This window comes from Microcaecilia unicolor, chromosome 3, assembly GCF_901765095.1.
Source record: "Microcaecilia unicolor chromosome 3, aMicUni1.1, whole genome shotgun sequence".
Taxonomy (NCBI): Eukaryota; Metazoa; Chordata; class Amphibia; order Gymnophiona; family Siphonopidae; genus Microcaecilia; species Microcaecilia unicolor.
Window position 1 is genome coordinate 90,908,440 of NC_044033.1, and position 23,839 is coordinate 90,932,278.

The window sequence follows — 23,839 nt, forward strand, 5'->3', positions numbered from 1 at the left end:
ACGTCTTTTTGGCAGTGCTTCACTCAACTGAGAGACCAGGAAGTATCTGAGCCAATCACAGCGCGTTTAGCTCAGAAATTTCCTGGTCTCTCAGCTGAGTGAAGCACTGCCAAAAAAAAGACGTTTTTATTATTGCAGGGGGGAATGACGGCCAAAGTGGACGTGTTTTTTTGGAGGGCGTCCATTTTTATTTATTTATTTATTGCATTTGTATCAACATTTTCCCATCAATTTGCAGGCTCAGTGTGGCTTACATTATGCCGTAATGGCGATCGCCATTTCCGGATAGAGAATTACAAGTGGTATTGCATTAAGGCAGATAAATGGTACGATAAAATGTAAAGAGGTATTGCATTGAAGTTCCTGAATGATAAGAGTTATAAAATAAGTTAGATATTCAAATATAGAAAGTTCATTTCCGCTATGAGAGATACAGTTCGTTCGGCATGAGAGATAAAGGGTAGTGTGTATTGTGTAACTTTATGAGTGGTAGCGAAGGTTTTAATTTGATGTAAATTGTTCATTTTCGTGTAGTTCATTTGGCTGTCATTCCCCCGCCCCCCCCCCCCCCCCCCCCGGCAGTAATAAAAATGTCTTTTTTGGCAGTGCTTCACTCAGCTGAGACCTGGAAGTCCCTGAGCCAATAACAACGCATTCAGCCGACCTAAATGCACTGTGATTGGCTCAGAGACTTCCTGGTCTCTCAGCTGAGTGAAGCATAGCAAAAAAAGACGTTTTTATTATTGCAGGGGGGGATTGACGGCTAAAATGGAAGTTTTTTTTTTTTTTTTTGAATGAGCGTCCTCAACTGCACTGTCCTCTGGATCGAGCCACATCGGAGGGGGTGAGCAGCGCGGCATCTTCGGGCGGCACAGGGAGACGTTTTTGGCATGCGCAGAGCACCAGCATAACGCTTGGCTGCTCTGCGCATGCTCGACCGGCCGATTGGCTGACTGTTTAACGATGGAATAGAGAATGCAAGTGAGCTACAACGAGCAGCTCATTTGCATTCCCTTTCCTTAATGCATGCCCGTTCCTTACCGATTCGCTAAGGGAATCGGTAAGGGAAGGGCTCTAACGATTTAGTGCATCCGGCCCTTAATGCCTAGGCTGGGCTGACTCTGGAGGATCATGTCGAAGCCATGTCTGCACTGGTAGCCCACTTGCAGTCAGCCTCCTTTGAAGAAATTTGCATGGCTGCTATGTGGTCTTCAGTCCACACATTCACATCTCTTTACTTCCTTGAGCAGAATACCCGACAAGACAGTCTATTCTGTTTGTGATCTAGAATCTAACAGCATCCACCTTTGTCCATTTTATTCTATTTCATGCTGCACTCACTCAGTTTGTATATAGGTTCAGATTAAACTGAATTATGTCCTTGCCGTTTCGAGGCCCAATTGACCATGTTTGCCGTTTTTTGCTGAGCCTGGATGCTAGGGATACCCAATTGTGAGAACTAATGGCTGCTTGTCCTCTGAGAAAGTGAAGATTCTTAATTATAGCAGGCCTTATATTCTCACAAACCCTCACACCTCCCCTAGGAGTGTCTCCTATTTTTTATTTTATTTTTTAATGCTGTAGTCTTTTACTACGGTAACCGTGCCCTCGCATCATGCGGTGCGTTGTGGTTGAGTGTCTTGTGCTCCACAAATCTATGTAATGCTTGTTACAAGCTCCAGACCAGGCAACGTGACGCCAATTGTGAGAATATAAGGCCTGCTGTCCTTGGAGAATACCTGCTACAGGTAAGTATCTTTGCTTTACCCCTAATGCAGGTGGGTGCCCAGATTTGGCCATGTTGAGTCAATGTGCTAATAAATTTTATCCTGGTTGCCATACTGGTGTTCGTTGTTTTACTGCAGGCTCTCCTGGAGGTACTATACCAGGTGGTACTTCTTTTGACGAGGTCCCATGTTGTTTCAGCTTTTTATGTGGGGAAATTTTTTTTTCCTCCTTATTGACTCCATCTCTGACTTGGGTCTCTCTGATGCTCCTGCCACTTAAATGTCCGATGGTGACTCTGCTGAAGGGTCTGGCAGCCCCCCTCCCTCCCCAACATTTTCTGCTCTATAAGGCACTCTCCACCGTGATGCTGACTGAGTTGGATTCCCCACATGGGGCTCTGGGGTGGGGGGGCTAGAGTTATACCTCCTTTTCCCTTGAGCAATTGGAGAGTTACTTGGAAGTACATGACGATGGATGCCTTTGTCACAGTGGTCACCAAAACCACCATCCTAGTGCCTTTGGGCTCTGCCCTTCAGGAAATGCACAAGAAGAGAGTGGAGCAGCAGTCTGTTAGGTTTTGTCTCTTGGGCTGTGTGTGCAGGCTGCCATTTGTGTTGACTGTGTGGTGAGGGCCATGTTGCTTTGGCTGTGGTGGTTGCCAGGGTCTCTGGAGATCACACAGCTGGAATCAAGAGCTGTCATGCTTTTCCTTGCAACATATTCTGGAGTTGAGGGCAGAGGAGCCAATTCTGGCTGCAGTGCAGGGCTCGATATAGTATTGCTTTTATTTTTTTGCCTTAAAGAAAGGAGAGCCTTTTTGTCCCATTTTGGACAGAGGGGTGAATGCCTGTCTCGGGGTTCTGCATTTTCAGGTGGACATCCTTTGCTTCGTAATCTCTCTGTAATTGAACCAGGCCGTTTTTTGATCATGCTTGACCTCAGAGAGCCATATTACCATCATGGAGCATCTTAAGCATTACCACTGTCTTGGAGTGCTGGTACGCCACTTCTAGTTTTGTGCACCATTCAGGTCCCATGCATATCTTGACTATTGGCTGGTCCTGGCTGACTCAGCAGTGGATTTGAGGTTGGCACCTCTCAGGTAATTGGCCTATTGGAGAACCTGGGCTGGTTGGTGAATTGAAGCAAAAGTCACATCCATATTTCTCAGGTCCTGTAGTACATGGGTGTCCACTCAAGGAGCATTGTTCCTTCCAGAGGAGCGTATGGCTAAGCTGCAGACCCAGAAATGTAGATTGTGTAGTATTCAGTCACGAAGAGTCTGGGATTATCTGCAGCTTTTGGGCTTCATGGTGGCAGCCCTAGAAGTGGTACCCTGGGCATGAGCAGATATGCAGCCTCTTCAGACAGCCCTGTTGTGTTGATTTGCTCTGGTTTATGAGGACTTCAATTGCCAACCAGAGTGTGGCGCAGCTTGGACTAGTGGGACTGTCCCAGTCATCTACTTAAAGGGAGTTCCATTGGACCTTCTGGTTTGGACAGTAGTCACCATTGATGCTAGTTTCCTCTGCTGAGGAGCCCATTGCCTGTTCCGGGTAGGCTGGAGGCCTTGTAGTCTATCAACTACCTGGAGTCTTGGCTGAAGCACTTGCCCTTGTTGGAGTTCTCCCCTCTAGTGCAGGGGAAGGTGGTTCTTGTAAGCCACTGCTGTGGCATTGTCTGTCTTCACATCAGCAAGCAGGTAAACACCATTATCCAAAAAGTGGCCTGGAGGCGGAGTGCTCGGTTGCTGGGTGGACATGAACTTATTGGTTCTCTTGGTGATACAAGTTGCTGGCAAGAACAATATCATACTTCCTCAGTTGCTCCCTGTTTAATTTGTGGGAGTGGAAGTTGTTGCAGCTGGCCTTTCAGCTCATTCTAGACTGGTGGGGGCAGCCGGTGCAGAGGCCAACCAAATTTCAGTTTGTTTTGTCTTCAGCTTTAGTGCCAAAACAGGCCTGAAATTCCAATTTGGCTATGTTTTGAACAAAAATGCAAGAGTATTTTCAGCTAAAACCAAACCTTCTCCTCCCCTCACCCCTAACCAAAGCATTGATGCCTTGTATGGGCCTACCTTTTGGAGCCCTGGTGGTCTATTGATCTCACTGGGACAGAAATGATCCCCTGTTACTCCTACCCCTGCCATCTCTGCTGTCAAAATGGCTGCTGATGCCTTCTTCAGTGACAGTCATTTTGAGATTGGAGCTAGAGGCCAACCAAATTTTGATTTTGGCATTGGTGCTGAAGCCAACCTGAAATCCAAGTTTGGCCATGTTTTGCTTTTGACTGAAAATGCCAGTGCATTTTTGGCTGAAATAGAAACTCCCGCTCCCACCACCGGAAGCTGTACTGTGGACCTACCTTTAGAAACCCCTCTTTGGGGCCTACCTTTGGAAACCCTGTTGGTTATAGCCTTTTTCAGGGCAGGCGTGATTCTCATTTGCTTTTGCCCCCGCCAGTTCCAGCAGTCAGAATGGCTCGTGAGGCTTGAGGAGGAGGTCCCGATAGCCATTTTGAGATTGAAATTGACATGGGCAGGTGGCATACGAGGCTGCCATTGCGGTTGCTTATATTTGCAGGAATAAAACTGCCGTCTGAGTTGAGGGCTCTAGCAATCCCCCAGGTGCTTTCTCCAGAGGATATCTGCCAGATGCTGATGTGGTCATTGCTCCGTTCATTTCTAAAGCATTACAGGTTGGATGTACTGGTCAGAGCCCATTCTGATTTTGGCAGAGCCATCATTCAGGAGGTCCTTGTTTTCCCCTTTCCCACTGAGTCTGGTTCAGTATGGTACAGACCAGGTCAAGGAAGGTGAAATGTCATACCTTTAATTTTCATTCTTTTAGTCAAACTGTATCATCCTGAGACCTTCTGACATTTTAGGTCCAGGTTTTTCGGGTTCTGTTTTTTCTCCTGTGTATGGCCACTCACCCCCCCTCCCCCCAAGAATAGGAAATAAGATACTAGTGCCATTGTATTGTGGTGATGCAGCTCATGTCATGTAAGCTTAAGTGGTTGGTGGTGGATGGGTGTGCCCTACCAGATGGCGAGCTTTCTACTGTTCAGCAGCAGGTTATACTGGTGAGTTCCCTGGAAAAGATCCTGTTATCTCTACCTCTATCAGCTAGTAGGAGGGTGTAACGCCCACTTAGAAATTAACAGGTGTGACATAGTTTCATCTTTATTGATTTTCTTTTTTTGTAAATTGTAATGGGAATTATTAGCATTCCAAGATTATTATGAGGCTTATTTTCAAAGCACTTAGCCTCCCAAAGTTCCATAGAAACTATGGAACTTAGCCTCCCAAAGTGCTTTGAAAATATGCCTCATATCATTCAAGGAATTATAAATGCCATAAAAACACTTTTTAGATGTCTCAAAAAAAAAAAAAAAAAAAAATTATGAAGTATGAGAAACATAGGGCCAAACTTTTCTTTTTTAAATCTGTGGGGACACCCAGAGGGAAATATTTTGGAAAATTGGGACTATTGGGCCCTTTGTACCAGAATTTCTTAAAATTTTTTTTTCTGTATGTTGGGAAAATTGTTTATTAGCTGTGAAATTTATGGTGCCATATTCTGGGTTCATTAATATAGGACACAAATGCTGATTCTAGTCGTTATCTAATTAGATTTGCCTTCATTCATTTTTGGTGGTTGATTTGATTATATCAATATTGATAAATCATTCAATTTTTTACTTCATTTGTTCATTTTATTTTACAGTAATCTATGCCAGCAATTATGACAATGTTAGCAGACCATGCAGCTCGTCAGCTGCTGGATTTCAGCCAGAGACTTGATATCAATCTTTTGGACAACGTCGTTAATTGTCTGTACCATGGAGAAGGGGCACAGGTAAAATGTTTGTGTACATGAAAATGTCCATTTAATTGTGGTGTTGCCTCTGTTTTGTCCGGTTAGTTTAAATCTGTTTTAAAATCAGTTCTCGAGCACATGAAATTTGACTGTCTTTGAGTGGAAATCTGAAATTTAATTGGTAAATTTGAGGGGAGGGTGCAAGGGTTTGGAGGTAAAATCAGTGGTAATGGATCCACTGCCTCTTTCTCTGGTCTTTTTTCCATTTTCGGGCTTGTTCCTTATCCCTACCTTCCATTAAGGAGCAGGACCTTCTGTACCTGAAATCACAGCAGTCATGGCTTGTAGTAGTTAACTTCACCTCCTGTAGCTTGTGCTAACTGCTGCTACTTAAGTTCATTTTCTTACACACACTGCCTTTGCCCCCATATAGGCACAGGGGCCCTTGAGTTGATTGCGATTTTGTAGTGCTGCCTTTTTTAACTCCTGTTCTTTTTTTTTTGTAATGATATGGAGTTGGATGACCACGATGCTGATGCTCCATTGCCCAGCCAGTGCAGATCAGTCACTCCCACATGATATGTCCAGCTTGTGTACAGACAATACCATAGGTAGTAATAGGAGGGGGGGGGGGGGGGGGGGGTGAAGGGAAACAACCATTATTTTTTTATATAAATTGAAGTTGCTTGCTTTCCTGGGGAATGTGGTCATAAGCAAAAATTCTTAAAAGGGAGATTAGTCTCCTTTTCTTGTTTCTTGGGCTAGGGAAAAAGGAGGACACATTGATCCAGTCCGGGTTTTGCTTCCATTGAAAGCAATGGAAGTAAAACCCAGACTGGCTCAATCTGTGCTCCTTTTTCTGGAGCCATATGGTAACCCTAGCTTGGGCCTACCATCTTAAATAAATGGGTGTTATCCCCTCCTACCAGCAGAATAAGGTAGATAAACTGATCTTGCCTTAGCATCCCTCCAGACCGGACCAGGATTGGACTGATGGGCTGTGCTCGCCTTCCAGCGGGTGGAGACTGAGAAAAAAACTGTGACTCTAGAGAGCCAATAAGAGCCCTGGTCATGTGACCCTAGCCTCAGTATTTCTCAGTCTCCCAGCAGGTAGGAAGTGAGCCCATTAGTCTCTCTCTTTCTTTTTTTCTCTTTAAGATATTAGAGATATTCAGAATATTTCTTCTGTGCCTGGAATCTCATTAGACGCTGGACAGGGTTTCCTTTTTTTTTCTTTCTTTTACAGCCTCTGGGTGTTAAACTCGGGTGTCCCCGGTTCCCTCCCCCCTTCCTCCCCATCTCCCATACTTAGCTGGGAAGGGCTCTACCCTTTGGTTAGAAAGGTGTGTTGCCTTTGGGAGAGGCAGCCACTCTAGGAAGTTACTAGAACATATATTTTTTCTCTCCCCAGATTTTTACTGAGCAAGCTCAGCTGTTTTAAAAAAAAAAAAAAAAACTAAACAAAACCCAGACTGCTAACGAGTAGGCAGCTCTGTGCTATTTATTTCTTTCAGCACCTTTCTATGTTTTAGCTCAGCTGTTTAAAAAAAAAAAAAAAAAGAAAGAAACTTAATAAGATAATACTGTCTGGGGCCTTCCGAGCTATTTTCTTCTTAGAATTCTTTTCTTCATTTTTTTTTTCTTAGCGTTTTGGGCAGCGAGCGGCGATTTCTTTAAAAAAAAATAAAAGGCACGAAGCGTTGGTCCTCGGCCGCAAAAAAGCTCCGCCATGCCAGGGGAGGCTCGATCATGTTTTGTCAGCGCCAGAGTATGTCTTTTCTACAGAGTTATGGGTTCCTTTGGGGCCTTTTTGTCGGGTGGAGTCAGCGTTTTTTCTTGCTTGGTCGTTTTGCCCGATCCGTCGCGTCTGTGGCTGTGTCCTCCGTTATTTTCCCTCTTTCTTTTGATCTTAGCATGGAAGGCGGTCATTTTTGTCCCACAGCTGCAGCTCTTCGCAGTAGCGCTTCTCGGGCTGTTCTTTCTTCTAGTATGCAGACGAAAAGGAGGCAGTGTGTTCGTTGTACTCTGTCGATTCTCAGGAGACAGGTATTTTTTTCTCCTGACTTATTCTCCAGGTATTGTAACTCATATTACCTTGAGGAAGTTTTGGGAATCCATGGTTGGTCTAGGGTGTTACTGTTTTAGGTATTATAGGTTTTAAATGGAAGGCTTTCTGGCTTGCTTGTGCCTCTGTGCAAATCCTTTTCCGCCTATTATCCAGGTGGGTTGCTCTGTAATCTACAGTGATCTTGTCTGTGGTTCCCAGTGTTGTGGCTGTAGCATATTTCTTTAAATTTTTTTCTTTGAGGGTATGTAGATACTGCATGGTTGTACCCAGTGCGTAGCTAGGGTAGTTGACACCCGGGGTCCGGTCATTTTTTAACACCCCCCCCCCCCCCCCAAATCCAGTACTAGGCATACCGAGGAATACAAAACCCTCAGGACATATAGAGCAATTCTACCATACCATAAGCAGTAATTTCTACGAGTCACACAAGGAAAAGGAAAGCATCTTAAACACTACAGTGAGCACTAGAACATCAATTCACCTATTGTAAAACGAAAACAGACAGATTAGTACAGATCGTAGATCCTGCACAGTCAATGCCAACCGAAAGCCTGTCTTTTTCACAAACACAGATACACCCTAATCCACTATAGAATAAGTAATCATAAACTTTCTATTTAGATAAAAAAATAAACTGAACCCCCGATGCCAGACTCTGCATACAATGCAACACCACAGAACAGAAAATGTCCCCTAGTACTGTGCAAAATATAAAGACAGCAGATGTAAATTTGAAAAAACTAACAATACCAATCACCACTTTACAAATTAACAAATAGAAATAAAATAATATCATTTTATTGGACTAATACAGTTAGCTTTCAGAGGCCAAACCTCCTTCCGCAGGTCAATTCAGTATAGTACTGTTAGTGTCCTATCCTGACCTGAGGAAGGGGGTTTGTTCTCTGAAAGTAAATGTCTTTAAAATTAGTCCAATAAAAGATTACCTATTTACATGTTCTATTATAAACATTTATTAACACAGCTACAATACTACTTTATCCTAAAGCAAAAAAATAAAAATATATATTTACAGTTCGTTGTCTCTGGTTTCTGCTTTCCTCATCTTTTCACTGTCTTCCTTCTATCCAGCATCTGTCTCCGCTCTCTCTCTGCCATCCAGTGTCTGCCCTCTCTCTCTCTGCCCCTTCCATCCACTTCTGCCCCTTCCATGCACCATCTGCCCCAGTCTGCCATCTCTCTCTCTCCCCCTTCCATCAACATCTGCCCTCGATCTCTGCCCCTTCCATCCACCATTTGCCCTTTCTCTCTGCCCCTTCAATCCGTTGCCCTCCCTCTCCCATCTGTCCAGGGTCTGCCCTCCCTCATGTGCCCCCTTCCATCCAGGATCTGTCCCCTCTCTCTCTGCCCCCTCTTTTCAGCCCCCAGTTCCAGTCCCCTTCATCCACCACATGCCTTGCATTCCCCCCTTTCACCCCAGACCCACCTGCCCCAGGCATGGACCCATTTTCCCTCCTGCCCCCTTGTCAGACACCAGTTCCAGCTTCAGACCCCTTCTCCCATCTGAGCACTCCCCTCCCCCAATCCCCTTCTCCCCTCTCTGAGCACCCATCTGAGCTCCCCCACCCTCCCTAATCCCCTTTAAGCACCTCTCTGAGCTCCCCCACCCCTCCCCAATCCCCTTCTCCCCTCCTTGATGCTCTCCCACCCTCCCTAATCCCCTTTAAGCACCTCTCTGAGCTCCCCCACCCTTCCCCAATCCCTTCTCCCCTCTCTGAACTCCCCACCCTCCCTAATCCCCTTTAAGCACCCCTCTGAGCTCCCCCACCCTTCCCCAATCCTCTTCTCCCCTCCTTGATGCTCTCCCACCCTCCCTAATCCCCTTTAAGCACCTCTCTGAGCTCCCCCACCCTTCCCCAATCCCCTTCTCCCCTCTCTGAACTCCCCACCCTCCCTAATCCCCTTTAAGCACCCCTCTGAGCTCCCCCACCCTTCCCCAATCCCCTTCTCCCCTCTCTGAGCTCCCCACCCTCCCTAATCCCCTTTAAGCACCCCTCTGAGGTCCCCCACCCTTCCCCAATCCCCTTCTCTCCTCTCTGAGCTCCCCCACCCTTCCCCAATCCCCTTCTCCCTCATTGATGCTCTCCCACCCTCCCTAATCCCCTTTAAGCACTCCTCTGAGCGCCCCCACCCCTCCCCAATCCCCTTCTCCCCTCTGAATCCCCCCCCCCCCGACCCGACCTGACCTGACCTGAGATCCGTTCTCTTACCCTGTCCTGCTTAAAAAAAAATGTTTTCGATGCGCCGGAGAAAGTGGCAGGCAGCGCGCCCGCTGGTAAAGAAGATCTCGTTGACGTCGCCCTTCCCACAATGAGTCCCGCCCCCCTCTGAGGCAACTTCCTATTACCGCGAGGGCGGGCGGGACTCAATGTGGGAAGAGCGACGACGTCAGTGAGATCTTCTTTACTAGCAGGGCAGACGCGAGGCGCGCTGCCTGCCACTCTCTGGCGCTTCGGAAAAAAAATTTTTAAAGGCGGAGCAGCGGGAGCGAGCACCTCCTCACCCGATGACACCCGGGGCGGACCACCCGCACCGCCCCGCCCTTGCTACGCCACTGGTTGTACCTTCATTTTTTACTAATACTATGATTTCAAGTTTACTTTTCCTGGCATGCTTACATTCACTGCAACTTTGGCAGTGAAATCTAAATAAATGAATGAAATACATAATGATTATGTCCAGGTATGATAATTCATTTCTAGCATTATATATTACACTTTTACACATTATTCTTCTGATTTTTTCAGATATGTTCTATGTGTGCATACTTGTCTCTTCTGTTGTTCTCACCTATTAGTTTTAGGTTATGCAATCATAGGTACATGCCACTCTCACCTGTTTAACTTTGTCATGAAATCATAGTTCTCCGAGGACAGGCAGGCTGCTTGTTCTCACTGATGGGGGTGACGTCCATGGCAGCCCCTCTAATCGGAAACTTCACTAGCAAAGTCCTTTGCTAGTCCTCGCGCGCCCATGCGCGGTCGTCTTCCCGTCCGAACCGGCTCGTGTTCGTCAGTCTTCTTTTGTCCGCACTCGGTACGGTCGTGTTTTGCGCCGTTTGCGCCCCTTAAGTTGACCCTCGCGCGTCTTTTTGACTTTTCGCTAAAAAAAAAAAAAAAGGGATTCCGGAGAAGGGCCTTTTGGTCTTTTTCCCTTTCCCTTCTAGTTTTTGGCCCCGTTAAGTTTTCTTTCGTTTTCGGGGTAGGCCCCTTTGAGGCCTCGGGTCGAGTTGTTTTTCTCCCCATCTTTTTGGTGCCTTACCGCAATTACGAGTTTTGATTTCGCCAGCGTGATTTTTTCTGCCCATGTCATTGAAGTCTCCTAGCGGCTTCAAGAAGTGCACCCAGTGCGCCCGGGTAATCTCGCTCACTGATAGGCACGTGTCGTGTCTTCAGTGTCTGGGGGCTGGGCACCGCCCGCAGGCCTGCAGTCTTTGCGCCTTTACAGAAAAGGACCTCAGGTAGCGAGATTGGCCCAGTGGAACGTTTTGTTCTCGGGCTCTTCAGGATGGTGTCGATGCGCTCCACCTTGGACAGCCCGGAACAGCCTCCACGCCGGAACAGCCTCCACGCCCGGAACAGACTCTGACATCGACTCCTGCATCGGCTTCCATGTCTTTCTCCACAGCCGCCCTGCACGAGAGTCTCCGGGCCGTTCTCCCAGAGATCCTGGGAGAGCTGTTGCGCCCTTCCCCTCCGGTACGGGGGTGCTTGCGCCACCGGTACCGTCGAGCGGAGGCGCCGGGCTGGCCCCTTTCCGGGGTGAGGTCTCAGAAATCGGTGCCGCTTGTGGTACCGACTGCGGTCGCCTCCCAGGAAGGCTCCCCGTCGGAGGTGGGAGCTTCGCCGGTGCTGGCGAGGGAGTCTACCTCTCGACACTCCCACCGTGCCGTGGTTCCACGGAGTTGAGTCGGGCACGGCTTCAGACACAGGTTCGTGAACTTTGTGTCTGATACCGATGGTGAGGCCTCGTGGGAGGAGGAGGAGGACATCAGATGTTTCTCTGACGAGGGAGTCTGATGGCCTTTTTTCGGATCCCCACTCCCTCCCCTGAAGGCAGCTTTCTCCTCCCGAGAGTCGTCTTTTGCGGCCTTTGTCCGGGAGATTGTCTACGGCCATCCCCGTCCCGGTGGTTGTGGAGGACGAGCCAAGGGCTGAAATGTTGAGCTCCTGGACTATCCTTCTCCACCTAAGGAAGCGTCCACAGTACCCATGCATCATGTCCTAAAAAAGACATTGCTGGCGAACTGGACCAAGCCTTTAAGTAATCCCCACATTCCCAAGAAGATCGAGTCCCAGTACCGGATCCATGGGGACCCCAGAGCTGATGCGCACTCAGTTGCCTCACGACTCTGGAGTTGTGGATTTGGCCCTAAAGAAGGCTGAGTTCTAGGGAGCATGCTCTTCGGCGCCCCCGGGCAAAGACTCTAGAACCTTAGACTCCTTTGGGAGGAAGGGCTACCATTCCTCTATGCTCGTGGCCAAAATTCAGTCTTACCAGCTCTACACGAGCATACACGTGCGGCAGTTGGCGGGCTTGGTGGACAAGCTCCCTCCTGAGCAAGCCAAGCCATTTCAGGAGGTGGTCAGGCAGCTGAAGGCGTGCAGAAAATCCTGGCCAGAGGGGTGTATGACACCTTTGATGTTGTGTCCAGGGCCGCTGCTCAAGGTGTGGTGATGCGCAGACTCTCATGGCTGCATGCCTCCGACCTGGAGAATAGGATCCAGCAGCGGATGCGGACATCGCCTTAGCCGTGCGGATAATAATTTTGGAGAGAAGGTCGAACAGATGGTAGAGCAGCTCCACCAGCGGGATACCGCTTTCGACAAGTTCTCCCGCCGGCAGCCTTCAGCTTCTACCTCCACAGGTAGACGTTTTATGGGGGAAGGAAGACTGTTCCCTACTCTTCTGGCAAGCGTAGGTACAATCCTCCTTCTCGACAGCCTGCGGCCCAGGCTAAGCCCCAGCGCGCTCGCTCTCGTCAGCAGCGTGCGCCTCAGCAAGGCCCCTCGGCTCCCCAGCAAAAGCAAGGGACGAGCTTTTGACTGGCTCCAGCAGGCATAGCCGCCATCCAAGTGTCAGTACCGGGCGATCTACCGGTCGGAGGGAGGTTGAAAGTTTTTCACCAAAGTTGGCCTCTCAGAACCCTCCGATCAGTGGGTTCTTCAAATAGTCCGGCAAGGACACACCCTCAATTTGGCCTCAAAACCTCCAAATTGTCCACCGGGAGCTCAGTCTTACAGCTTCCAGCACAAGCAGTACTAGCAGAGGAACTCTCCGCCCTTCTCAGCGCCAATGCGGTCGAGCCCGTGCCATCCGGGCAAGAAGGGCTGGGATTCTATTCCAGGTACTTCCTTGTGGAAAAGAAAACAGGGGGGATGCGTCCCATCCTAGACCTAAGGGCCCTGAACAAATATCTGGTCAAGGAAAGTTCAGGATGCTTTCCCTGGGCACCCTTCTCCCCATGATTCAGGAAAACGATTGGCTATGCTCTCTGGACTTGAAGAACGCCTACACGCACATCCCGATACTGCCAGCTCACAGGACAGTATCTGCGATTTCAGCTGGGCACAACGTCACTTCCAGTACTGTGTGCTACCCTTTGGGCTCGCCTCTGTGCCCAGAGTGTTCACGAAGTGCTTGGCTGTAGTAGCAGCGGCGCTTCGCAGGCTGGGAGTGCACGTGTTCCCCTGTCTCGACGATTGGCTGGTAAAGAACACATCCGAGGCGGGAGCTCTGCAGTCCATGCAGATGACTATTCACCTCCTGGAGCTACTAGGGTTTGTGATAAATTATCCAAAGTCCCATCTTCTCCCAGCGCAGAGACTCGAATTCATAGGAGCTCTGCTGGACTCTCGGACGGCTCGGGCCCTATCTCCCAGAGGCGAGAGCCAACAACTTGTTGTCCTTCGTCTCGCGGGTGCGAGCGTCCCAGCAGATCACAGCTCGGTAGATGTTGAGATTGTTGGGCCACATGGCCTCCACAGTTCATGTGACTCCCATGGCCTGCCTTCACATGCGATCTGCTCAATGGACCCTAGCTTCCCAGTGGTTTCAGGCTGCTGGGGATCTAGAAGACATGATCCACCTGTCTACGAGTTTTCTCAACTCCCTGTATTGGTGGACGATTTGGTCCAATTTGACTCTGGGGACGTCCTTTCCAAATTCCTCAGCCACAAAAAGTGCTGACTACGGATGCGTCTCTCCTGGGGTGGGGAGCTCATGTCGATGGGCTTCACACCCAGGGAAGCTGGTCCCTCCAGGAACGCGATCTGCAGATCAATCTTCTGGAGTTACGAGCGATCTGAACGCTCTGAAGGCTTTCAGAGATCGGCTGTCCCACCAAATTATCCAAATTCAGACAGACAACCAGGTTGCCATGTATTACATCAACAAGCAGGGGGGCACGGATCTCGCCCCCTGTGTCAGGAAGCCGTCAGCATGTGGCTCTGGGCTCGCCGTCACGGCATTGTGCTCCAAGCCACATATCTGACAGGCGTAAACAACAGTCTGGCCGACAGGTTGAGCAGGATTATGTAACCTCACGAGTGGTCGCTCAATTCCCGAGTAGTGCGCCAGATCTTTCAGGTGTGGGGCACCCCCTTGGTAGATCGCTTTGCCATCTCGAGCCAACCACAAAGTCCCTCAGTCTGTTCCAGACTTCAGGCCCCCCAGCAGACTGGCATCGGATGCCTTCCCTCCTGACTGGGGGGAAGGTCTGCTGTATGCTTATCCTCCCATACCTCTGGTGGGGAAGACTTTGTTGAAACTCAAGCAAGACCGAGGCACCATGATTCTGATTGCTCCTTTTTGGCCGCGTCAGATCTGGTTTCCCTCTTCTTCTGGAGTTGTCCTCCGAAGAACCGTGGAGATTGGAGTGTTTTCCGACCTCATCAACACAGGACGAAGGGCTCTTTCTGCATCCCAACCTCCAGTCTCTGGCTCTCACAGCCCTGGATGTTGAAAGCGTGGACTTTGCCTCTTTGGGTCTGTCAGAGGGTGTCTCCCGCATCTTGCTTACTTCCAGGAAGATTCCACTAAGAGGAGTTACTTCTTTCTATGGAGGAGGTTTGCCGTCTGGTGTGACAGCAAGGCCCTAGATCCTCGCTCTTGTCCTACACAGACCCTGCTTGAATACCTTCTGCACTTGTCTGAGTCTGGTCTCAAGACCAACTCTGTAAGGGTTCACCTTAGTGCAATCAGTGCATACCATTACCGTGTGGAAGGTAAGCCGATCTCAGGACAGCCTTTAGTTGTTCGCTTCATGAGAGGTTTGCTTTTGTCAAAGCCCCCCGTCAAACCTCCTACAGTGTCATGGGATCTCAATGTCGTTCTCACCCAGCTGATGAAACCTCCTTTTGAGCCACTGAACTCCTGCCATCTGAAGTACTTGACCTGGAAGGTCATTTTCTTGGTGGCAGTTACTTCAGCTCGTAGAGTCAGTGAGCTTCAGGCCCTGGTAGCCCAGGCCCCTTACACCAAATTTCATCATAACAGAGTAGTCCTCCGCACTTACCCTAAGTTCTTGCCAAAGGTTGTGTTGGAGTTCCATCTGAACCAGTCAATTGTCTTGCCAACATTCTTTCCCCGTCCTCATTCCTGTCCCTGCTGAACGTCAGCTGCACACATTGGACTGTAAAAGAGCATTGGCCTTCTATCTGGAGCGGACACAGCCCAACAGACAGGTCCGCCCAATTGTTTGTTTCTTTTGATCCAACAGGAGGGAGTGGCTTGTGGGGAAACGCACCATATCCAATTGGCTAGCAGATTGCATTTCCTTCACTTCCGCCAGGCTGGGCTGGCTCTTGAGGGTCATGTCACGGCTCATATGTTAGAGCCATGGCTGCGTCAGTGGCCCACTTGAAGTCAGCCACTATTGAAGAGATCTGCAAAGCTGCGACGTGGTCATCTGTCCAAACTTTCACATCTCATTACTGCCTGCAGCAGGATACCCGACGCGACAGTGTCTGTCTCGTGCAGTCAGTGGTTCAGAATCTGTTCGGGGTTTAGAATCCAACTCCCCCCCCCCCCCCCCCCCCCCCCCACCCAGGCCCATGTTATTCTGGTCCAGGCTACAACTCTGTTAGTTGGAATAAGTTGTTAGGTCAATCTCAGTTATGTCCTCGCCGTTTGCGAGGCCCCAATTGACACTGTTTGTTGTTTTGAGTGAGGCCTGGGGAACTAGGGATACCCCATCAGTGAGAACAAGCAGCCAGCTTGTCCTCAGGAGAAAGCGAATGCTACATACCTGTAGCAGGTATTCTCCGAGGACAGCAGGCTGATTTTTCTCACAAACCAGCCCGCCTCCCCTTTGGAGTTTGTTGTCTTCCCTTGTCTTTGTCTTGCTACTTATGGGACTGACGAACCTGAGCCGGTTCGGGCGGGAAGACAGCCGCGCCTGCGCGGTGCGCATCGGCGATCGAGGACTAGCAAAGGCCTTTGCTAGTGAAGTTTCCGATTGGAGGGGCTGCCGTGGACGTCACCCATCAGTGAGAACAATCAGCCTGCTGTCCTCGGAGAATACCTTCTACAGGTATGTAGCATTCGCTTTATCTGTGCTCCAATTGTAGTGGGAATGGCCCCGCCCATTGTTCTTTTATTTCTCGTTTATTCGGTAGTGCTACCGATTTTTGTTTGTTTAATTAAAAAGCCTGAAAGGTACCTAAATTCCTCCACTGCTTCTAATAGATTAGGTAGACAGTTTTGTGGGTCTGTCAGTGTGAGCAGTATATCATCAGCGAAGGCTAATATTTTAGTTGGTAACTCCGGAATTGCCACCCCTGCAATATCAGCATTCTTCCCCACCGTACGTAGGAAAGGTTCTATATATAGTAAAAAAAAGTAGAGGTGACAGGGGACATCCGTGCCTTGTGCCCCTTTGTACTGGAAACGCTGCAGATGCCATGCCATTTACCACTATATATGCTGTTGGTTCTGCATAAAGGGTAGACACTGCTTTGAGGTACCATCCTTCCATGCCCATATATTTTAGCACTTCAAACAAGTATCCCCATCTCACTTTGTCAAAGGCTTTGGCTGCATCTAAGCTTGTCAATAATAATGAGTCTCCAACAGCCTGGCTATGCGCCAATGACAACAATGCTCTACGGACATTGAGGCCTGGGTGTTGTCCTCTCACGAAGCCCACTTGGTGATCTGCTATGACATATGGGAGGTGTAGTGCCAAACGGTTTGCAAGTACTCTAGCTAGTATTTTAAGATCTACATTTAGTAGGGAAATTGGTCTATATGCTTCCAGATCTTCCTGGGATTTCCCTGGTTTAGGCAGCAGGGTTATAAGCGCTTCATTTGTTTTGGGGAATAGTCTTCCTTGTTCTATGGCCTCTTCAAAATATTCTGTTAGGGGTATCAATACTCTATGGGTCATCATTTTGTAATATTCTGTTGAAAACCCATCTATCCCTGAGCTTGTCCCCCTGAAAGGGCTACGATTACCTTTTTCACTTCCTGCAGACTTAGCTGGGCGTTCAGTTGGGTTCTCATTTCCGGCAGGAGCTGTGGCATCCCTGAGTCCTCCAATAATCTCGGATCACTGTGCCCTCCGCCTCTGGTTCTGCTTTGTATATCCCAGTGAAATAGTCCTGGAATAGCTGTAATATTTCTACTGGCTTATGCTTTCTAGTACCATCTGTGGCCTTTAATGTGTGAATGAAGGTCTGCCCAGCCCATACCCGTGCCATTCTTGCTAGCAATTTCCGCTCCGGTTCCCAAATTATAATACTGAAGTCGTCTATGTGTCAGGTACTTTTGCGTTCTTCATGGATTAAGGTGTTAAGGCCTGCTAGTAGTGGGCCCTAGTTGGGTTTGTTGGTGTTTCTTTTGAATGTGTATATTGACGTTCTAGCTGTATGATTCCCTGTGCTATTTTTTGTTTCTGCCTGCTACATAGCCAATGATATCCCCCTGGATAACTGCCTTTGAAGCTTCCCAAAACAGCCCTGGTGTATCGTGGTGTGTTTTGTTTGTATCTGTATACATTTCCCATTTCTTCTCTAAGAACGCACGAAATTCTGGGTTGTTTGACAGATAGCTGGGATCTCCAGCGTCTATATTGTTCTACCGGTGATCCCATTGTTAGCTCCACCCAAATTAACGTATGGTCAGATATTGCCATCGAGCCCACCTCTGCTTCAAGCACTGTTGGGAATAGTTTGGTAGCCACCAGTATATAGTCTATCCGTGACCAGGATCGGTGCACTTTGGAGAGATGTGTGTAATCTCGTTGTGTCGGGTGCAGAAGGCGCCAAGGGTCCACTAGTTCCAACATTTTACATAGGTAGTCCATTCCCTTACCCCTTCGCATCGCTCCCCAGGCCATCGACACTGATCGATCCATACTGGGATCCAGGACTTGATTAAAGTCACCCATTAATATCCATGGGGCTGTGTCATATTTGAGTCCTAATTGTACCAAAGTGTGTAAGAATTTTGGATCCCTTGTGTTTGGCCCATAAATTCCACATATGTAGTACTCTTGCCCTAAGTAATTTAAGTGTATCAATATGTATCTTCCCTCTTTATCTTTTTCTACTAGCCTGGATATGCCGGGGATGCCTCGTTTTATAAGTATTGCCACTCCCCCTCTGCGGCCTCCTGCTGATGAGTAGTAACAATCTCCCACTCATTGTTTGTTCTGTATCTGTAAGCTTGGTTTCTTGCAAGCACGCTACTGTCGCACTATGTTTCTTTAGATGGGCCAATATTTTAGATCTTTTTACAGGGGAGGTTATCCCCGACACATTCCAGGATACCAGGTGTACCTTTGTTGGTCTAGCCATTGCCTTTATAAGCATAGGGGCAAGGGCAAACCCTTAACCACTTCCAAGGCTCTGGGTCTCCCAGCCTAGACCCTTCACCTTCTAGCTTGGTGTCCACCTTGTGTTTGACTCTGTATCCTTTAGCTGTTATATAATACCCCATGAAACCTGGCATGTTTGTCCCTCCCTTCCCTCCCCTTTCTCTAACCACCCCCCTGTCCTTATATCCCTTCATTCTTGCTTTACCTTATCTATCGTGTTTGACATCTCACACGCAGGTCCGTTTTGATGCTCCTGGTACCCCACCTCTCCCCCAAAATCTTTACATTGATTCTCCCTTGTTCCCGTTAACATTAATAAACCTTTTAACATTCTATTTTTACTTATCTGACAGTTGGAACTTTACAAGGTTTTGTCTTTTGCAACTGCCACAGTCCAAGGTATTGTCTTCTGCCGGCTGCATTCCCCTTGTGCTTTTAGCCACCTCTACGTCTGCAGAATTTATCCAACCCAGGGCGGCCTCTGCTGGTTGTGAAAGATTTCCATCCATTACTCGTTTGAATCCTCAAAGTTGCTGGATATTGAAGTATAAATCTTTGTTTCTTTTCCACTAAGCGAGTGCAAGCCTGCGTGAAGGCTCGGCGCCGCGTTGCCAGGGTTGCTGAGTAGTCTTGAAATATTTTTATGGCACCGCCTTCAAACTTTGCATCTTCCTTGTTGTTTTTATATGATCGAAGTACTGCTGCTTTCTGCGCATACCGATGGAATTTTGCGATGATCACTCATGGCCTAGTATCCCTCGCTTGTTTCTGGCCTATTCTATGCACTCTGTCCAGATGGATTCCGCCGCCCTCGTTAGCCTCTGGGAACCGTGCTTGTAGCCATGTTTCTAGTGTAGCTTTTATGTCTCCATCAGCCAGTGTTTCCTGGAACCCTACAAACCGCAGGTTTTCCCCTTCTTGCACGGTTTTCCAAATCGTCCAATTTTTCTTGGTACTCCCTGGTCGCCTGCTCCAGTTTCGCAATGCTTTCGCGTGCTCATTCTGGACATCTTCCACCTCCGATACCCGCGTTTCCAATTCACCTGTGCGGCGTGTCATTCAGAGGTGAGTGCAGTAATCTCAGCGATTTGCTCAGATAATTTGGTGAAGCGCGAGTCCAGCGCTTGCACCACTGCATCTGTGATCTCTAACACCAGAGAATCCGCGGGCGTCTGGGGCGGCGAGGCAGACGGCGATGTCGGCGCCATTTTGTTTTCCGCTCCGCGGAGTCTGTCGTCTTTTCTCTTAGTTGTTTTTGCGGCTGCCGACATCTTTGTTTGTCTCAGAAATTTGTCCATGCGCTCCTGCACCCCTACTGCTTTATATTTTGATTCTTGGGGGATCGCAGTCCGACATCAAACTCGGGTTAGGAGCGGGTTCCGGAGCCAACGATGAGACCCACGTCCACTGTCGCGTCGCCTTCAGCATCACGTGACCTTCGGCTGATCACCCTTTTATAGTACAGTTTCCTCAAGGGACTCATTCATGTGCACCCCCCTTTCCGCAATATTTGTCCTCAGTGGAGTCTTCAAGTGATTCTTAAGGCTCTTCCATCGTCCCCCTTTGAGCCCCTTCGTTCAGCAACTATCAAAGATCTTACTTTAAAGGCAGTATTTTTAGTTGCCTTTTTGTTGGCACAGGGAGCTTCAGAGCTTCAGCCTCTCTTGCAGAGATCCCTTTCTCCGCTTTTCTGACTTGGGAGTTTCTATATGGACAGTTCTGTTTTAGTTATTATTTTTTAACTGAAGATTCTCCTTTTTGTGTCTCTGTCTCTCTTCCTTCTTTTCCAGTGAGGTCTGTTCTGTAGAATACATTTCCCTGCAACTGCTGGAAGTGCATCCTTATGTGTTATCTTACCGCTATCAGTGATTTTGGGTGGTCTGATCATCTTTTTTTCTCTTTGCAGGACCCCAGAAGGGTTTACCAGCCTCCAAAACGACAGTGGCTCGATGGCTTAAGGAGGCTATTTCTTCAGGTTACATTCTGAGGGATAGATCTACTCCCATTCATATCAAGGCTCATTCTACTAGATCTTTGGCAACTTCTTTGGCAGAGGTCTAGGGCAGTTTCGTTGGCAGAGATCTGTCGGTCACGACACGGTTGTATTCTCATTCCTTTGTTAAGCATTACCATTTGGATGTGTCTGCTTGAGCAGATGCTTCCTTTGGGGCCACGGTTCTTGCTGCAGGGATATTACAGTCCCTCCCCTCTTAAAGATTGCCTTTGTACATTCCATTTGTCTGGACTGATCCTTGGGATGTAATGGAAGAAAACATGAATTAATTACCTGATAATTTTCTTTCCTATAGTCCCAAAGGATCAGTCCAGAACTTGCCCTTCTGTGATGGTTTCGTTTTTTCCGGGTTCTATGTGTTGTTCTGGTTCCATTATTTCTAAGGTATGAGTTTTGTCCTTTATTTCATAGTTCTTTTTCTGTCTAGTGGCTTTTTTTTTTCTCTGGAAGCCACTCTTTCACTGCTTTGTTATTGAATTCTGGCTTAGCTTGGCTGATAAGTGTAAGAGCTTATGAGGCACAACTCCATTAGAGTTCTCTATCTCCACCTGCTGGCAGATGGTCACAACACATTTGTCTGGACTCATCCTTTGGTACTAAAGGAAAGAAAATTATCAGGGCATTTGCTAATTTTTCCATAAACTGGTATAATTTTTTTTTAAATTTTTAACAGATCTCATGTATGTGGATGTGTGCTAATGTCATAACTGCTTTTGTTTTATATAATGATCTCACTTTTGAGAGCATGTAATTTTAACTATGATCTTTATTGCCAGTATATGCCTTCATACAGATGGAAGTGTGAATAACTTATAATTAAATAAGTAACACAAAGCATGGCAGGATTCTGTTCTAGCATTTGTTTTCTGTTACAAGTGTATATATGTGTGTGACTTCATGACTTGACAGTAAAGGTACAGTTATGTGTGTGTTTGTGTTTTTAGCAAAAAATGGCACAAGAAGTATTGACTCACTTAAAGGAGCATCCTGATGCATGGACACGTGTTGATACAATTTTGGAATTCTCACAGAATATGAACACCAAAGTAAGCAAGTGCTTGTTTTTGAAAGTGTCACTTTTCACCTTGTTCCATTTAGAAACTTTGAGGAAGGTATCTAGTACTTGAGGTTTAGTTTTCCAAAATACCATTTTCTCTTCCGTTTTTATCTCGACTACTACAAATTTTAATCTATTATAAATGGGTTTAGCGTTGTTTTTTCATCCTGACTAGGAGTATTTATATAAGAAGTTTACATTTATAAGTCACAGATTTGGACAGTTATATTCAATCATGCTATATATACGTTGGCAAAAATAACTATATTGAGAAGAAATGTAAAATCCAATGTGCAAACGAATGTGTTCTAGTTTATAATGAATTCACGTACTTAAGTGTTTTGCACTGCTCTGATAAATAGATCTGTTTTCTAATTGCACTGAGGATATAATTTAGTTTAAATTTACAAGCCTAAATACACTTAACTGCATCTGCAGCATTCATGTCATTTGTAAATGTTTATTACTTTATGGAAACAGTGTTTTTATGCTCGGGTTTCAAAGCATTTCATGAACTGACTGCATTGAGAAACTTTCAGGTATATAATCAGTTCAAGCTTACACCTTTTGTAGTACTAACTGCATTAGTATTCAGCATGAAACACTGTAGCATCAGTAAATCCCTTTCATGTTATAAATAGCAAAGACTTCTGCTGAAACTTGAACTCATATTTTTTTATCAATGGTTTTCTTATTCTTTGACTGTAAGATGCATCCTTTTTAATCTTGACTCTTCATGTATTGGCGATTTTTCTGTATTTACCCCCACCCCCTTCATTTACGTGCCTTCCACCACATGTATTTCAATGTTTTGAGAATAGTGGACTACTGACATACTAGTATGTGCTAATGATTGAAGAAAATATAAGAATATCACAAAACTTGTAAAAATGGATGGTGCATTACAAGAAAACCCCAATTTATGTTATCTGAGTTGGGATTTTGAAGTATATACTTTGCTAAGTAATTTAGGACCAGATTGTGACAATAGCATAGTTAGCAGTGGTGAATAAAGACCAAAATGGCCTATCCTGTAAGGTGTTCATTATCGCAACTGCCAAATTACTCCAGTATGTTTTGGTATCATAATGCAGTTACTTTATTACTGATTTGGGACAAACACATGCTCCATGCAGGTTAGATTATTGCTTCTTTACCATCTTCCTCTTAACAGGGATTCCTGTTACCTTTTTACTTTCACATTTCAATCTTAGTAGGGATTATTTTAAACAGTTGAACAGAGCAGGATTATTTGAAGGCTTTCTAGCTGCCATATTCTCTCTGAAGTTTGAGATGGCCGAGTTGGATATTATTTATTTTTTTTCTAGCTTATAAATCCGATTTGTGTAAGCTTAGTGATGGGGACTGAACCTGTCCTTTCAAGCTAAGTCCATTATTTTTTAAATCAAATGGAAAAAAAAGTATATGGGATTGCTTTAACACAAGATGGGCCCCATTAAAAATTTTTTTTTTGTTTGCACTCAGATTTGCCTTTTTATTATAGAGAAATATACTATTTTTGTAGTATATCTGTAAATACAGGGAAAAGCTTCAGAACTTCCTCAAAGTGCTAACGTTAAGTACCTGTGTTGCCTGTTTGCTTGCCTGGAAAATTTTTGCTTTTTATACTGACAGACATTACTAATGTTTAAGTTGATTTATCAACAGTATTTTTAAAAACTCAAATTTGTCTTGTGAAAATGAGATGATTAGAGAACAGAAAGAAAGCAACAGGTAAAGAATTCTTCACTTTACATAAATTGCAAATGATTTGGTGCTAAATCTATGCACTATTTATGTTGGCTTTTATGAAATCATTTTTTTAAACTGTTAACACTACCTGATATTAATCATATTGTTCCATTATGTTGATTGCTTGTAATAGGAAGAAAAGGGGAGTCTTCCTGTGCACTGACACAGCTAGGCTTTGACGGCAGGCCTCCACAAGGTCTACCCTTTTGATTCCCTTTAACTGAATTCTGTTCATCAATTGTTTTTGTTTCATGGGAGGTGGGAGGGGGAGGGGGATTTGGTGCATATAGAAGTAAAGGGTACAATTGTTATTTCTGCCATGGGGATCATTTCATAAAAATAGTTTCAGTCTTTGCTGTTATGTCCTTCATCTTCATAACTACGCAGTAATTCCATATAAAAGTTTCAAAGCTCAAGATTGTATAAAGAAGAACGTTACGTTGAAAAAAGTAATATTGATTTTTGAAGAGTATATATAAACTAGTTTTTTCTAGTTTCTTATTTTGGTGAATCTATGTTGTGTGCATTTTTTCTAATAAAACTTTATAAAAGGGTCTTA

General features: G+C 46.4%; 1 protein-coding gene across 1 annotated transcript in view; it reads left to right on the plus strand.

Annotated features, from left to right (window-relative positions):
• Window positions 1–23,839, plus strand: part of XPO1 (exportin 1) — a 543,231-nt gene that overhangs the window by 88,179 nt on the left and 431,213 nt on the right. The window contains 2 exon segments of the mRNA XM_030196174.1: window positions 5,457–5,588; window positions 21,416–21,517. Coding sequence (XP_030052034.1) covers window positions 5,463–5,588; window positions 21,416–21,517 — 228 coding nt within the window. The 5' untranslated portion in view covers window positions 5,457–5,462.